The sequence below is a fragment of the Triturus cristatus genome, chromosome 3_1, assembly GCF_964204655.1.
Source record: "Triturus cristatus chromosome 3_1, aTriCri1.1, whole genome shotgun sequence".
Taxonomy (NCBI): domain Eukaryota; kingdom Metazoa; phylum Chordata; class Amphibia; order Caudata; family Salamandridae; genus Triturus; species Triturus cristatus.
Genome location: NC_140583.1, coordinates 353,589,244 through 353,606,245, shown reverse-complemented (window position 1 = coordinate 353,606,245; position 17,002 = coordinate 353,589,244). Strand labels below are relative to the sequence as shown.

The window sequence follows — 17,002 nt, the reverse complement described above, 5'->3', positions numbered from 1 at the left end:
ATTAGTTACAAAATGACAACTGGCAAAACAATAAGCAGCCCCTCTTAAAAAGTCCGAGCAGGAGGAGGAGCCTAGCGCGCAACCAAGATGGCCGCGTAGGTGCGAGGCTCCCGAGGACCTCCGCAACCTCCTACGTTTATCCTGTCTTCATCCTGCCTCGGTTGAGGGGACTGTGTCGGTGAGACTGAGTTGAGGTGGTACCCGTTTCCCGTTCTCGAATCGGACTTCGGGTGCCGGAGTGGGCACCGATTGAAGTTTGCGGCCTACTTCTCGCCGGACCCCGGATTTGCGCTGGGGGGTGATCCAGTGGCAAAGTGAACAACAACGGCGGGACGGACCTGGCGAATCGCGTGCCCCACACTTTCGCTTTCACTTTCGCACCCCCTTGCCGTCTCTGCAAGTGAGATCGCGGAGCTCTTTGTGTTGGTGTGGCCTCGCCGGGAGACCCTGCCTGCCTGCCGGCTGTGACCCAACCCGTCGGCCTGGGGTGGCCCCCCCGGAACTCGTGGCCTTGATTGCCTGCCCTCTACGGCGTAGCTGGTGCGGGTGTGTGACCCGTGGCGATGGCCACGAAACAAGATGGAGATCGGTCGAAGACCAAGTCGACCCGGCGTGGCGCCGTACATCAGGCCAACATCATGGACCGCTATACCCTCCAGAAGGGATCTCCCGGCGGACCGCACAAGTCCTCTGAGGGCCCCCCTGATGCCCCGGATTTGCCCACAGATCTGACTCTGCAAGACGTCATGGGCGCCATTGCTGAGATGAAGGGCTCGGTGGGCCAGCGGTTGGACACCTTGGCGCATAAGATCGACGCGGTCCTCGTGGATGTCGGCCTGGTGAGGGCTGATCTCTCCAAGACCAACGACCGGGTTGATTCTTTGGCCCGAACCGCGTCGGGCCTCACGACTGAGGTGGCGGCCCTCCAAACGGAGGTGCACCGACTTCGTCAGGCGAGTGCGCTTATGGATCGGTGCCTGGAGGATTCCGAGAGTCGGGCCCGGAGGAATAACATCCGCATCATCGGAGTACCCGAGGGACGGGAGGAAGCGGCGGAGGATCTTTTTGTAGAGGACCTGATCGCTACCCATCTCCAGCCTCGGGGACTGAGTAAATTCTTTGCCGTGGAGAGGGCCCACAGAGTTCCCGGGGGAAGGCCGAAGGTCGGAGCCCCTCCGCGGCCTCTCATTGCCCGGATTTTTAACTTTCGGGACAGGGACGCGATCTTGCAGGCCTCCAGACTGCAAGGGCCGATTAAGCTGGAAAATATGGAGGTGAACTTTTATCCCGATTTCACTCAAGCGGTCCAGAAACAGAGACTGAGTTTCCTGGGTGTTAAGCGCCGGCTCCGGGACATGAACTTAAAATACGCCATGCTCTTCCCGGCCAAGTTGCGGGTAGAGGTGGATGGTCGCACGCACTTTTTTGATCGTCCCGAAGCGGCCGGGGACTGGCTGGACACTCTGTCTGGGGGTAGTGCTCGAGATGGTGGGGGGGGGGGGCGGCGGGAGGATACGGCCCACAGGATCGGGACTGAGGGGTTGATATTGGGCCTCACTCTGGACGACTATGATGCCACTTTCGACCAAGCTTCTGTCTTTGTTCTTTCCCCTCCCTTGGAGGTTGTGTGGGGTCTAGAAGGGGTACTCTTTCCTCCTCTAGGGGGTCTAGCTAGTTTCATTATATAGGGGCGACAGGCACACTGCAAGTTGGGGGGGCTGTCTGGGCTCATGCAGGGGTGCAGGGAGGGGGGAGTTTTGTTGGGGTGGGTGGGTTGGGGTGGGGTGTTGTTCGTTTCTACCACAAGGCAAAAGCATCGTTGTGTTATTTCTAAAGTGCTCTCTGGGGGACGAGTGATGGCTTCTGTTTATGATGGGGGGTAGGGGACTGAGTCTGTTGTCCTGGAATGTTAATGGATTGGGGGACAGGATAAAACGAGGTGTGGTCCTGCAGTTCTTGAAGCGAATTTCGCCCGATATAGTTTTTCTGCAGGAGACACACCTCATTGGCAACTCCTTTTGTGCCATGAATCGACGGGGCTACCGCCTTGTGGCCCATTCGGGCTTCACGTCTGGTTCAAGGGGTGTGGGCATTATGGTTAAGAACTCGCTCCCGTTGGAGATTGATGAGGTGCACCATGACGACAGGGGACGTTACACGGTTTTGGTGGGTAGAATGGAGTGCAGAGTGGTCGTTTTCGTGTCTGTTTATGTCCCGCCGGGGCTGCAGACGACCACCTTTGCGGATCTGGGGCGCCTCCTCCTTGGCCTTCCGGAGGGGATTCTACTGGTGGGGGGGGATTTTAATGCTGTGGTTTCCGGAACTGTGGATCGTCACCCCCCTAGGGATCTCCCCCGTGCCCAGGCGTGGTTGTCTGGCCTCTTGGATACCTTGGGGCTGGTGGATTGTTGGCGTTTGAAACATCCCACGCAGCTACAGTACACCTTCCATTCAGGGGCTCATGTTAGTCTCTCACGGCTAGATTATGTCCTGGTTCCGGCGGCGCAAGTTGGGAGGATAGGGGAGGTGCGCCATATGGCACGGGGTATTTCGGACCACTCCCCGCTCTTGTTGCACTTTGATATTCTTCCGAGGGGAGAGGGTAGGGTGGTCCCGATTAATCCCTGGTACCTGCGGGACCCCACCATTCGCGCAGAGCTGGTTAAATCCCTTAAGCGCTACTTTGACGAGAATGTGGGGTCTGTGTCATCGGCGATCTCATTGTGGGAGGCGTTCAAGACGGTACTCAGGGGGGAGGCCTTGTCCCTTATTTCCCATTCCCGGAGGCACGAGCGGGAGGAGGTGACTCGTGTTGAAGCTGAGATAACCGAGTTGGAGGGTGATCTAGAATGTGGGGTGACGGATGACAAATTACATGTTCTCCGACTCAAGCAAGCAGCTTATAAGGCCCTCGTCACGGAGGCGGCCAGGGGCCTCAGTAGAGAGCAACAGGGGAGACTGTATGATGTGGGTGATAAGGCTGGTAAATTGATTGCGTGGCTGGACAAAAAGGAGAGAGCGAGTCGAGTTGTCCCGTCGATTGAGAAACAGAATGGTGTGTGTGTCACTGAACCAGAAGAAATTGTCTCCTGCTTTGCAGACTATTTCCGTGGGGTGTATTCCCCGGTGTCCTCCCGCTCTGAAGAGGATTCCCACGCCCTGCTCAGGGATATCGCGCTGCCTTCCCTTTCGGAGGATGACAGAGTGTCGTTGGACGCCGCTCCAACTTCCGAAGAAATTGCCCTCGCCATACGTTCGGTCGCTTCCGGCAAGGCCATGGGTCCTAATGGTCTTCCCATCGAGTTGTATAAACTGCGACCGGATACGCTGGCGCCGCATCTCCGTGCTATGTTCCTCGCGGCCCACTCGGCGGGTTCCCTCCCGCTAGACCAGCGTCTAGCTACTATCGTGGTTATCCATAAGGAGGGGAGGCCACGGGACCGGGTCACATCCTATCGGCCTATTTCGCTATTGAATGCGGAGCCCAAAATCCTCGCCAAGGTGTTGGCCAATCGGCTGGTCGGCGTAGTGTGTGACTTGATTCACCAGGATCAGTCCGGCTTTATCCCTCATCGTAATACGGCGCTTAACCTGCGGCGTTTGCATGGGGTGCTCGCACGTGTCCCGTTCATACGAGAGCCGGCCATTTTGGCGTCCTTGGACGCCACTATGGCGTTTGACACGCTTGAATGGCCTTATATTTGGGCGACGCTCGCGAAGTTTGGGTTTGGCCCAGGATTCATCAGTTGGGTAAAATTGTTGTACTCTGGCCCGCTGGCGCAGGTGGTGGTGAACGGTAGAGTGTCGGCTCCGTTCGAGCTGGGCAGGGGCACGCGGCAGGGCTGCCCGTTATCGCCGCTCCTTTTCGCGCTTGCCTTGGAGCCCCTGGCGGAGTGGCTGCGGTGGGAACCTTCTATTCGTGGTCTCCGCTGGACCCCCGAGTATGAGGACCGCGTTTCTCTATACGCTGACGATATGCTCCTGTACCTGGCTTCCCCACGTAAATCACTGATAGTACTGGTTGATGTATTGCATTCATTTGGTCTTAACTCCGGCCTTGTCATCAACTGGGCTAAATCGTGCGTCTATGTTCTCTCTGGGGAGGATCCTATCCTTCCGCGGGGCTGTCCTATCCAGATCGCCCCGCGGGGATTTCGGTACCTGGGTGTCTTCATTACCCTGGACGCGGAGGCCCGATATAGTCAGAACTTGCTTCCCCCCCTCCAGCGCCTGAAGGAGGATGTTGCGCGTTGGAGGCGCTTGCCGCTCTCGCCGCTCGGCCGGGCGGCATTGTTTAAGATGATGTCGCTGCCGCGTTTCCTGTACGCTCTGCAGAACACAATGGACGTCGTCCCGGCGCGCTACTTTCGCGAGGTGGAGAGTTTGCAGCGCCGACTGTTCTGGGAAGGTAGACCGCGTATCGCCCTGGCGAAGCTGACGCTCCCGTGGTATGACGGGGGGATCGCCCTCCCGGATATCAAACGGTATTATTGGGCCTCCCAGCTGGCTGCGATTAATCACGGCCTGTACGGGCCCGCTCTAAACCCGGCCTTTGAAATGGATAAGATGCTACTGCCGGGTGGTGATTATAACCGAGCGCTTTACTCCAGCTCGCTTGACGCACGTCTGACGGGCCCCACGCGTGTCATGGTACGAGTGTGGCACGCGGCTAATGTGGCGATGGGGTGGAAAGATCGTTTGACCCGGGCGTCGCCACTATACGCATCTGAGCAGTTGGGCTCCCTGTGGACCTCGAAGGGCTTTGAAAAGTGGGACATGATAGGCATCAGCAGGGTGGGTGATCTCTGGACGAGGGGGGGATTCAAAACGTTCGAGATGCTACAGACAGAATTCCAGTTGCAGGACAGGGAGTACTTTCGGTATATGCAGATCCGTCATGCGCTATGCTCCGTATTCCCGGACATTGCCTCCATCCCGGAGTATTCCCCTCTGGAGGATAGAGTGCTAGATGGACATGTTCCGGACAGCACGATTTCATTAATCTATAAAAAACTTATTAATGACCGCTTGGGACTGCTGACTAACCTTCGTGAGGCATGGGTGGCCGATGGATTGGAGCTGGATGACGAGGACTGGGTATCGGCGGTGGCCTCCCCGAAAGAGGTGGCCATACCGGCCCGCCTTCGCTTCGTCCAGCTCAAGATACTCCATAGGGTCTATGTTACGGGGCCAAGGCTACTGCGTATGGGCTATGCTGTGGACGGGTTGTGTAAGCGTGGGTGTGGTTCTTTGGGGACCTTTCTCCATATTTTGTGGGAATGCCCGGAGGTGGAGCGATTCTGGCGTGGTGTGCATGAGGTCCTGCGGGTGGTTACGCATGTGTCGCTGCTGCCCGAAGCGAGGAGATGCCTGTTGAATGTGTGGGAGCCAACCGACTACTCGGTGCCGCAGACGCGGTGGGTGACTCTGGGATATATGGTGGCCAAACGCGACATTGCTCAACTGTGGGGTTCCCAGAGGTCGCCGACTGTCTCGGCATGGAAGGATAACATGGATTGGTGCATGTTTCGGGAAAAGGTGGTGTATGTTGCGAGAGGTAAGCCTGGGACATGGGTGAACGTATGGGGCCCCTGGAACGCCTACCGCGGGGGAATCTGTACCCCGCCGTTATTGCCCGATCCGTCACTGGCCCCGTCCCCTTAGCCAGTTTCTCTTCCCGGTTCCGGGCACTGAGTCCACCTAATCCCAGTCTTGACCTTTTTCCCCCCCTTGCTACTCCTATGGATTGGTAGGGTACCCCCGCTAGGGGAGCACATGCTGCTGTTTCCGATTGTGGGTTGCCTTGTGGATTTGTTTTTTTGTTGTTATTTATATTAAAATGAAACCGTTATGTGGGCCCGGATGGTGTGGCTACCACCGCTACTAACTCCTGTGCATTTCCCTTTGCCGCGGCATGCGCGCTATTGTTTGTATCACATGCTCCTCTCGCTTGCTAGCGGCCGGCCTGAAGGTTGTAGGCCCATCTTTGTATATTTTTTTAATTTTGTAATAAACGGTTTCAAAAAAAAAAAAAAATCCGAGCAAGTATTATCACTTTGCAAGTCTTTAACTCCAAGTGTTTGTCAGAGGGAGTAACCATTTCCAAAACACTTGCCTACTGTGGGAATCTGTGAGATTCCATGTAACTAAATATCTGCCTCTAGCCTTTAATACAAGGTAGTGACAATCCACCCTTGAACATCAATTGACTTTAACTTATGCTCTTCACAATACATTGGTTAGCCTAACAGCTCTTGTCATACCTTTTCATAATAAACGAATTATACCTATGACATATGATATACATTTTACCAAAGAACCAGTCAGGGGGTATAGCTTTTATGATTGGTTTCTCATCATAACCATTAATGAATTCTGCATAAGCTTTCCCTCAAGGCAACTGTCAGGCATACTGTCTGAAATGTGTAAATGTATAAACTAAAACCCTTCCCTCCTACAGTAATCCGTGAGGATCCATGTAATGCAATACCGGTCCACGGGCTTTAACACAGTGTAATAACATTCCACCTTTAGGACCTATTACCTTCAAAACATATGATTTTCACTATAAGCAAGCCAGGCCTACTTTATTTGTTATAAATGTTTATAATAAAAAGATTAGACCTATGGCCTGTTGACGGGGTTATAGTCCGTATCATAGGCTTGTCACCATAATCAACTCAGATCTGCTGTATTCCGCGTCAGCTTTCCCAAAATGCAGTTACTCAGTATGCTGTCATGAAATTGCTAATGTATGCAAAATAATATTTGGCAAACAATATACAAGTATGAAGTTCAAGTGACCACTAGAAGGCAGGATGGTATCCAGATATTTATTTTAAATACATTTGAAGGATACAGTCATGCAGGATGAATCATAGCATTCCTCCCTAAGAACGGTAGTGCAAAAAGGTTCCACATTCAGCCCATTAATACCACACACCTTCCACATTAGAAACAATTGTCTCATACGACCCAGGCGCAGACGTCCCTAGATTATATTTTTCCACACTGCTAAGATTCCAGATTTAAGATCCGTTTTGACAGCATTCTTAAATAACTTTATTACCTTCATAGGTCGATTGAAGTTAAAAACAATTCACTCCTTATGAGGATTCCTGTTCTTCACCTAGTCCCTTTCTTTTACATTGGTAACTTTTACCTCTTTGCATTTGTCAAAATCCATTTTTCTTTTTTTAGTGCCTTCTACATTCCCTCCTGCTTGCAACTGTCAGCACAGAACTCCTTTTCTAACTTACCCAACCGCTTTTCATTCACCCACTTGGGATGCATAATACAGTTAGGTAACCTCTTCCAAAATAGCACAAAGGGCATTATTCTCATAGTAGAATGATGTGTCATCCTACACAATCTCACCTTCCTCATCTATTCATCCATTTAATTCAAACCATACACCAAAGAATGTTGTATAGACTCCTATACAACCTTATTGAAGTGTTCTATACTGCAATTCAATTCAGGATGATCTAAATCTGTTTTCCTATATCTTATGCCTCCCTCACTAAAATATTCTTCCCTAACCTTCGGCGTCAACTGCACACCATTTAAATCGAATCAATAAATCTTTATTCGGATTTAAAATATCCGTAAAAGCACAAGAAAAAATACCAGCAAAAAATGTACATTGAAAAACATTACACAATTTAAAACAGTAAGCACACAGGGGCCTGTGATATGTAACGTGCACAGCAATAAAATACATGTATTACAAAAATGTGCAAAACAGCCAATTCTTAAAAACTTATGGCAAAATTCTTAACTTATGGCAAAGTTTCCCATGACAGGTAGCAGCATAATTGGATAAAGTGCAAAGAGATTTAACAGATAGCAGCATAATATGGTATCGATACGGTCAAATGTAAACAAATAGCAGCATAGTGCATTAAAGTGCAATCAAATATAGGTTGTAAAGTTAGAACCGTGAAGTACATGGGAACAATGTCTCCAGAGCACCATCCAAAGTCCAAGCTTAAGATCCTTGTCAAATAGCAGCAAGATATAATTAAGTGCAATCAAGTCTGTTATAAAGTACTCATTGAAGCACTGCCATTTTCAAAAAAGTGCTGACACAAGAAATCAAATATTCCCTCTTAAGCTTAAGGATTTCCATATAGGCTGTTCTATAGTCAATAATGGCAAGTGCCTTGAAAAAAGGAATCAGCAATTGTTTAGTATATTTTTGATAAAAATTACAAAAGAATAAAAAATTTAACATTGATTGATTACCACGATTGCCGCAGGGACAAGGCGTTTGCTCAAGGTTGATGTTAAAGCATATAGGGAAACACAAGAAGTATTTTAAGGTGCCTGCCCTAAGGCGAAAGATCAAACTTCTCTCCCAGCGACTTATGTCCTTCAGAAGGTAGCTGGGTGGCAAATGTGATGGGGGCAGTTAGCATCCACCAGGGACATATACCATGCGACTGATGATTTCGAAAGTTCTGTTGCATGGCTTCTATCGCTGTAACGGTCATATAAAGCCTCCTGAAGGATCTTTTTATTTATGCCCTCCGTGTCACTTGAATTAAAAAAGATATGGTCAAGATTCACACTAATCAGGCTTTCCCTAACAGCAGCAAGCCACGGTATATCCCCACCCGTATCACATTTAAGGCAGTCAGCTATAATTTCTCTCATTTACATTGGTGCTGGATTTTGCCAAACTTTTAGCCAAAATATGGCCGGGCGAGACATAATATAGAACAATTTTAACTCCTTCTGGCAAACAAAATGTGAGGAAGAAATTGGAGCCCCCAAAAGTCTTCGACAAAATCTATTTTCTTCTACCTGAATGCTACAACATTTTGTAAAACCCCAAACTTCAGCACCGTATGTTGCTGTGGGTACGCACTGTGTTTTATATATTTTCATTATAGATATCACTACCTCAGTTCTTTTAGGTTGCGGAAGACACAAAATTGAGTTAGTGTCCTTTAAAAATTTACTCCTGCTGTGCGCCAAATGGGCTGCCCAGGAACCATTATCTGAAAATATTAGCCCCAAATACGGGAAAGTGTGAGTGCATAACAAGCGTTCAGAACCTGAGGTAATTGTATTAATAAGGTGCTTTTTCGGGCCACAGCTCATTAAAAATGATTTCTTAAAATGAGTACAAAGATATAGGCTGGCCATAAAATCTACAAAGCCCCTAACTAAAATACGTAGTGCATTCGGAGTGCGGCCATTAGGACCTCATCATCCGCGTATAGTAGGACGGGTAGTGTATTTGCCATTAATCCTCGAGACATCAGTAGTTAGTTCAGACAGTACGATGTGTAAATCATTAATGTATACAATAAATAGGATTGGAGCCAGTACGCACCCCTGCCTGACACCTCTACCAATAATAATGTCACCTGAAACCTCCCCGTCCTTACTAATCCTCACCCGAGCCTTCAAGTCCCTTTGCAAATAAGCTGAAAAATGAACTAAAACCTCATCCAACCCATATTTTGAAAGGCATGACCATAAATGTGACCTGTTAACAAAGTCAAAGGCTGAGGTAAGGTCCATAAAAGCCAAGTAAATGGGAGATTGCCGGGCTATAGTATATTTGCCAATAATCAGATTGAGATTTAGGCATTGTTCCACAGTTCCCAATGTACTTCTAAAACCTAGCTGACACTTGTTTAAAATGTGTTCCTCCTCAGCCCAGGACCTAATTTTATTGAATAGCACCCTCAATCTGGGAGATCGGTCTATAACAACTAGGGTTGGATCTGCACACCATTATCGTTCACTTATTTGGAAGGGTAAACTTCCTTTCCAAAGAGTTCCTCAAGAAAATTGATAAAATCCATGGTCTCCACTAAATTCACAACATTCACTTCTAGCCAACAGTAGTACATATTCATACAAGTTATGACGTACTTGTCCAATTAAGAAGTCCTAATAGGCCCACCTATATCCAATGCAATATCAACCCCTGGACCCAAAGGAATATCATGCAACACACTAACAGGCCCCACACCCACACTTCACCAATACGGCAGTCGGATTAAAGATCACCGCTAAAGTGCCCCTTCGAGGGAGCCCGTCGGGCATTGCACCGCCGGCCCGACGAGGAGCAGCCCAAATGATGAAGCTGACACCTGCAAGGGTGTGTGAGGGCATTCAAATCCGACATATGGATTTTCCAATTAGGTCTACACGGTGCTTCTAATTTACGTCAGCCTTCTTGCTGACACCACTCTCTTTTTTTGAGGAACTATAGGAACACTTGTTGTTACTACACCATGGGTTGAGTCATACATTTTAAAACCGTGTCACTGTTGACACGCTCAAAACACTCCCTCAAAACTCTCTCAACCTTTTTGTCCATATCAGGTCACCAGTACCTCTCTCCGGGTCCTAGTGACCACCACCAGAATGCAGGATGGTATCCAGATTTTTTTTTTTTTAAATAAGTCATTCAGGACCCAATCCACATTGATCCTTTCCGATGCTACCTCCAGCCCACATTTGAATCATGACATTCCTCTCTAGGAATGTTAGTTCACAAAGGTTTAACATTCAGCCTACGAGTACCACAACAAGCCTTCCGAAAATGGCTTAACAAGGATTCTAATGTGCAAGCTTCTACCTCATGGGTTTGTAACGTGATCAACCAAAACAGTGATCTACTAATCTGATAATCTGTGAGATTTCCTGTAACAAAATACTTTTCTACAAACTTTACCTTTAATGCTTATCGGCATTAATAAATGATTTTCACAATAAATAAGTCGGCCCTACTGCCTTTTTCGTAACGTTTAACAATAAATAGGATGAGTCCTTCAGCCTTGATCACAGTCATGCTGTGTTAAGCATAACATTTGGTTTAAAGCAAAAGATGCTCCTTTTAATGTTGTTTACATAATGTCACACGCGAGCTGCATTGTTAATCCAGACCTAAAACAGCACTCCTTTTGTTCCAAAGCTTATGATTGTGAGGTCTAATAGTTATGAAAGTGAGATGCAGTTGCCACATTAATGTTGATTGTTTAAGGCTGAACTGACAAATATTTCTGTATATGTCACCACACAGTCCTTGCCAAATCTATTTCTTTGCTTTCTTGTACATGAGGAAGCATTGCCATTTTGCCAGTGACTGAATACCGGGATCAGTGTAATGGAATTCCATAAATGATTCGGTCACCTAATACCGAGCGAGGCCCACTGTTTATGTGCGTGTCCTCAGCTTATTTTTAATAACAGTGTTTAAAACTGGAAAATTCAGACAGCTTGTGCAGGCCAGGGAAATATTTCTAGCTTCTTAACATTTATTAAATCCGCGCACATAATTATGCAAATGTTTTGTAGCTCAGCTGAGGCTTAAAATTAAGTTCCATTTCCTGTTATGTCATCTTTAATAGCCAGGCATGATAAATCATGCTGGTAATACTGCTTTCACCTTTGCAGCATTAAATCAGAATGTTTCTGATAAAGTATTATTAGCAATTTAGTAAGAGCAGGCGGAACGCTTTTTATGCCATGTGTAATGATTTCCCCTCCACCACACCCTGCAGATTATTCCCAAATGCAGCGATTGAGGGCCCCTACAGGCCAGGTTAGAAATGGAAGTAAGAAGCTTGAGTTTCAGGAGAGTCTTTTCAAAGTACAATTTGATTTTTCAGGGTGCCTTATGAGAGTACAAAGGGCGGTGCCAACAATACGGACCTTCGCTTCATCTCCTCTCTTGGGTCAGAACCTTACTGCCTCCTTGTGGAAGCTGGGTCGACTCAACCATGTTGCCATCGCAGTACCTGACCTGGAGAAGGCTAGGACTCTGTACCAGGACATCCTGGGAGCCCAGGTGAGCGAGACGGTGCCGCTCCCAGAACATGGCGTCTACACTGTTTTTGTGGAGCTGGGAAATACAAAGCTGGAACTGCTCCATCCCCTAGGGACCGACAGCCCTATTGCGGGTTTCTTGCGAAAAAACAAGACTGGAGGAATGCATCACATCTGCATCGAGGTATAACGTTTGCTTTTATGATTAATAACTTGTTAATCAACTCAAAATAGCTCTGGCTGCAACAGTATGTGACCAAGGATACTGCATTGAGGGTTATAAAAAGCAGACATTATATCTTTATAATTTGCTACAGATTCTTAGAAATGTCTACTTGTCTTTCAGGCCAAATACAAGTCTCACCCAGTGTCTATCAATTTTAACATATGCTAATGGCATTCTCTTGTGAATCTACAACACCTGCGTGGCACAACACTTTGCGTTTTCCTGTAAACAAATCTCTTCAAACTCCTCTCAGCTTGTCTGTAACATCTATTTAAAGAAATGTGTGAGGCATTTTCTCTGGGTCATCAAGAAGTCAGAGTTCACTCGCCAATGTCCATGAATGCACGATTGTACACCACTGGCATTAAAGGGCCTTAGTTTCTCGATTTGTACTCTTGACTCTCCTGAGGTATCCAAGTCAAGCACTCATAAACTAAAGGTTCAGTTACAAATATGTTGTAACCTATTAAAATAATAGGATTGTCCAAGGACTTGTTATAAAAAACAAGTTTTATTGTAGGTTCAACGAGCCACCGCTTCTCACATCCAGTGCCATCAAGATCCCCCAACTGTCCATCCCAGAACCCTGTGACATCAGAACATAGTGACTTCATATAGAACATTCACCATACCTAACAAGGATTGCTAGGCATAACATATTACCTCTCTTTGAAATAAACAAAAACAAAAGCACACAGAACACAATAAAACAAACAAACCCAAAAACAAAACAAAATAACACTACCCCACATCATGATACCCATTACCGCAACTTCCACGGAAGTTGCTTTACACGTGTGGACCTTCTGGGCCCCATACATAACACACTGCTACCCCCATTACTGCTACCCCCAGTAGAACTAGAATCCAATGAAGGAGAAACACCAACAGCGGATTGAACTTTGACTACTTTGCCCAAGTTCCACCAGTGACCGCCTTCAACCATAACTGCACCACCACACACTCTCTCTACACGAACCGGTTCACCAAAATTCTTTGCACCCTTACAGACGTACCTCGGACTTTTAATTCGAACCAGATCCCCAGGATTAATCCCAATCAGCTTGACAGAATTTTTTATATTGTATCTGTCTGCCATTTTCTTCTGAGCAACCTTCACACGTACCTCCAAAGCATTCTGATCAAATTTAGAGGACACCTTGCTGGCCACAGTCCTCAATAACCAAGCAGGATACAAAGTAGAAGTGGGAATTCTTCCTTTCAAGGACACAAAAGGAGCAATTTTGGTAAGAGAATGAGGCGTCGTGCGATAGAACCACAACATGGACCTCACCGCACCTTCAATATCAAGACAGTTCTGCTTTGCCCATTTGATACAATCTCCTACGACCCTATTCATTCTCTCCACCAATCCATTGGTCTGTGGATGCCCAACTGAGCTCTTTAAGTGTTTTACTCCTGACTCCTTCAGAAAATCTTCCATGTCCTGGCTTACAAATTGCACACCATTGTCAGACACAATGACCTCCGGAAAACCCTCTCTCATGAAAATTTCCTTGAGAAACAAAATGGCATTATTTGCAGTGGGAGTAGCACAAAACTTCACCTCCGGCCACTTGCTATGGAAATCCATTAGTACGAAAGCAAAACGAAGATTGTGCGGAAGAAAGTTGAAAGGACCAACTAGATCTATCCCCACTTTCGACCACGGTCTCATGGGAAAATCAATAGGTTGAAGTGGAGGAGTAGCAACCCTCAGCTTCTTTTCCGCACCACAACACACTCCACACAACTTCACGCTCTCTTCAATATCCTTATCCATAGAAGGCCACCAGTAATGCAATCTAAGACGCCTTTTCGTCATGGTAGCCCCCAGATGGCCATCATGCGCACAATCAATGAGCTTGGACCGAATGCCTGAAGGAGGAACACACCTGCCATCCCTCATAATCACACCATCTTCAATAGACAGCTCTTCAGAGACCTTCCAAAAGGGTTGAACTTCCTGACTAACACATTTTTCTCGTGGCCATCCCTTCACAATAAACTCTTTCACACTATCCAAACACAGATCAGCTTTCACTGCCTCATTCCATTCCAACTCACTACAAGCCTTGTTGTCAACTGCATCTACCACTGCAATAAAACAATCCTCCTTATCCTCTTCCAAATCCAACGGATCAACATCACTCAAAGGCAGCCTAGACAACATATCAGCCCTGACATTCTGTTTTCCAGGAATATGCTTTGTAACAAAATTATACTGTAACAGCTTAGTGGTCAAACGCGCAATTCTGGGAGTTGCATACTTTACACGCTCACCTCCTAAAATATAAACCAACGGTTTATGATCAGTGTGAATCTGAAATTTCCTGCCCCAAACATACGTTCTAAATTTCTCACACGCCCAAAAGCATGCTAACAGTTCCTTCTCTATAACGGAATAATTGACTTCAGCATCTCTCAAAAGCCTGGACGCATAACTAATAGTAACCTCCTCATTACCCACAACTTGGGTAAGAACTGCCCCCAAACCATAGTTGCTGGCATCCACCGTAATGATACAAGGTATCATTGGATCGTATGCCCTTAAAGACTTCGCATTTGTCATTTCAGCCTTGACCAACTCAAAGGTTTCTTGACACAACTCATCCCACACAAACGTGACATTAGATCTCAACATATTGGAAAGCGCCTTCATTTTTCCGGCATACCCTGGGATGAAACGCGAATAGAATTCACATAACCCCAAGAAAGAACGCAGCTCGTCTTTATTCTTGGGACAAGGACACTCCACAACAGCCTTAACCAATCCAGGCCTCGGACTCACACCCACACCGGAGACCAAATGTCCTAAAAACTCTATCTCCTTCTTCCAGAATTCACATTTGCTTTTCTTAACTACAATCCCTTTTTCTTCAAAAGTGGTTAAAACAGCTCTAAGGACTTTGTCATGTTCATCTAAATGTTTACTGAAAATTAATACATCATCCTGAAAGATCACCACCCCTTTCACTTCCTGTAACACAGATTGCATAACTCTCTGGAAGACAGACGCTGCCGACGCCAACCCGAAAGGCATTCTACAAAATTGGAATGACCCAAAAGGTGAATTGAAAGCTGTGTAATGTCGAGAGTCCACATCCAACAACACCTGATGGTAAGCCGAAGCTAAATCAATTTTAGAAAACCATTCAGCTCCTCTCAGTTCCTCCAATAAATCCCCAATTTTTGGTAAAGGATGTGCATCCACCCAAATTTCCTTGTTGAGACTCCTCAAATCAACACATAAACGGATCTCGCCATTGCGTTTACGTGCGACCACCAATGGACTAAGCCATAAACTAGATTCAATTGGCTCTATTATACCAGATTTCTCTAGCCTGTCCAACTCTGCTTTAAGGTCCGCTCTAAGACTAAAAGGCACAGACCTCACCTTGTGCTTAACCGGGATTGCATTATCTTTGATCTTAATTTTGTGTCTGAAACCTTTAATTTTCCCCAACGAATCAGAGAAAACACCAGGAAAATCACTTTCCAATTTGTCAGAACCCAAACAGTCTTGCACAACCAACACCTGTTCACTCGTACCTGGTCTCAATATCATGCCGAACAAACCTTGGTGAAACCACCCTAAAATGTTGAGACCACGCACAGCCACATAGATTTTACCATGAATCTTGCGCCCCTTAAACTCCAGCACATCTTCAATAAAGCCCTCCAGATCTATCTTCCGTCCTTCGTAGGAGACAGGTGCTCTATCTGGTGGAAACAAGGGTCTGTTACCCCAGGACTTCTTAAACAAATCATGGGTGATCATCGTGATACGTGCTCCCGAATCCACCAACAAGTTCAAGGTCACATCACCCACCTTTATTTCTTCATATGGATCCACACAATCTGCAGGATTTCCAGAAACTACACTCTCATCAACTACAGTCACAATCATATCCTGAAACTCTTGCACCAACTCATTCTCATCCAAATTCTCGTCTTTGCCAACACTATTCACTTTCTCATTTTTCAACAAGTTCGACTGACACACCTTGGCGAGATGTCCCAGTCTGCCACATTTATGACATTTAGCATTTCTCCCGGGACAAAACCTATCCTTCCCATGCGGAGCATACCCACAACGGTAACACATATTAGTTTTCTTGAAGGGGCCCTTGAATTGATTTTTATCTTTTCTAATAGTGTTCCCCACAGCACTAGTGGTTACAACCGCACTAACAGTATCTTTTGTGACCAACCCACTACCCAACTCCTTTATAGAGTTTTGTGCCAACTCCAAACTTTTTGCCACTTTTATAATTTCCTCCAAACTAGGATTCCCCATTGTGAGTAGTTTTTGTTGTATCTGCTTATCTGCGCAGTGCGCAATAAATTGATCTCTTACCAACTGATCTCTGTAATCACCAAAATCACACTCAGCACACAACTTTCTCAACGCACTTAGATAGGTATCTACATTTTCCCCTTGTACTTGTGCTCTCTTAAAGAACTTGTGTCTTAAAACAACCAAACTTGGCTGAACGTCAAACTTAATTATTAGCTTCTTAACAGCCTCTTGGTATTCATCAAGAACTTCACCTTCAGCTAAGACCAACACAGGAAGATGTTTGTAAACTTCTCTTCCCTCAAAACCTAATGAATTTAATAGAAGAAACTTTTTCCTTTCCGCTCTGTAGCGCGAAGCACCAATGGCCCCCACATAAGTTTCAAACGCATCAAACCATTGCCTCCACTGTATTGGTGGCGCACCCGGACTTTCCAGGAACGGGGGAGGTGGATTTACAGATTGCATCGTACTCTAAGAGAAATACCAACAAAATGTCACAAAGTACACTGTCCCAAATTCAGCCCAACAGTTAATGGCCAGGAGACCTGTAGGTAATGCAAATGGAGTCCAGAGATTACCACTAAGAAAAATAAACTTGATGGATGAAACGCTCACGAAGAATGACCAAAACGGGAGTAATGTCACTTGACCTTCAAAGTCCTCGACAATGTCCACAGCCT

General features: G+C 46.6%; 1 protein-coding gene across 1 annotated transcript in view; it reads left to right on the top strand.

The window, feature by feature from the left end:
• The window catches only part of MCEE (methylmalonyl-CoA epimerase), a 121,152-nt gene that overhangs the window by 38,644 nt on the left and 65,506 nt on the right, over nt 1-17,002 (top strand). Inside the window, exon 2 of the mRNA XM_085644087.1 lies at nt 11,637-11,977. Coding sequence (XP_085500213.1) covers nt 11,637-11,977 — 341 coding nt within the window. The remainder of the gene's footprint in view (nt 1-11,636; nt 11,978-17,002) is intronic.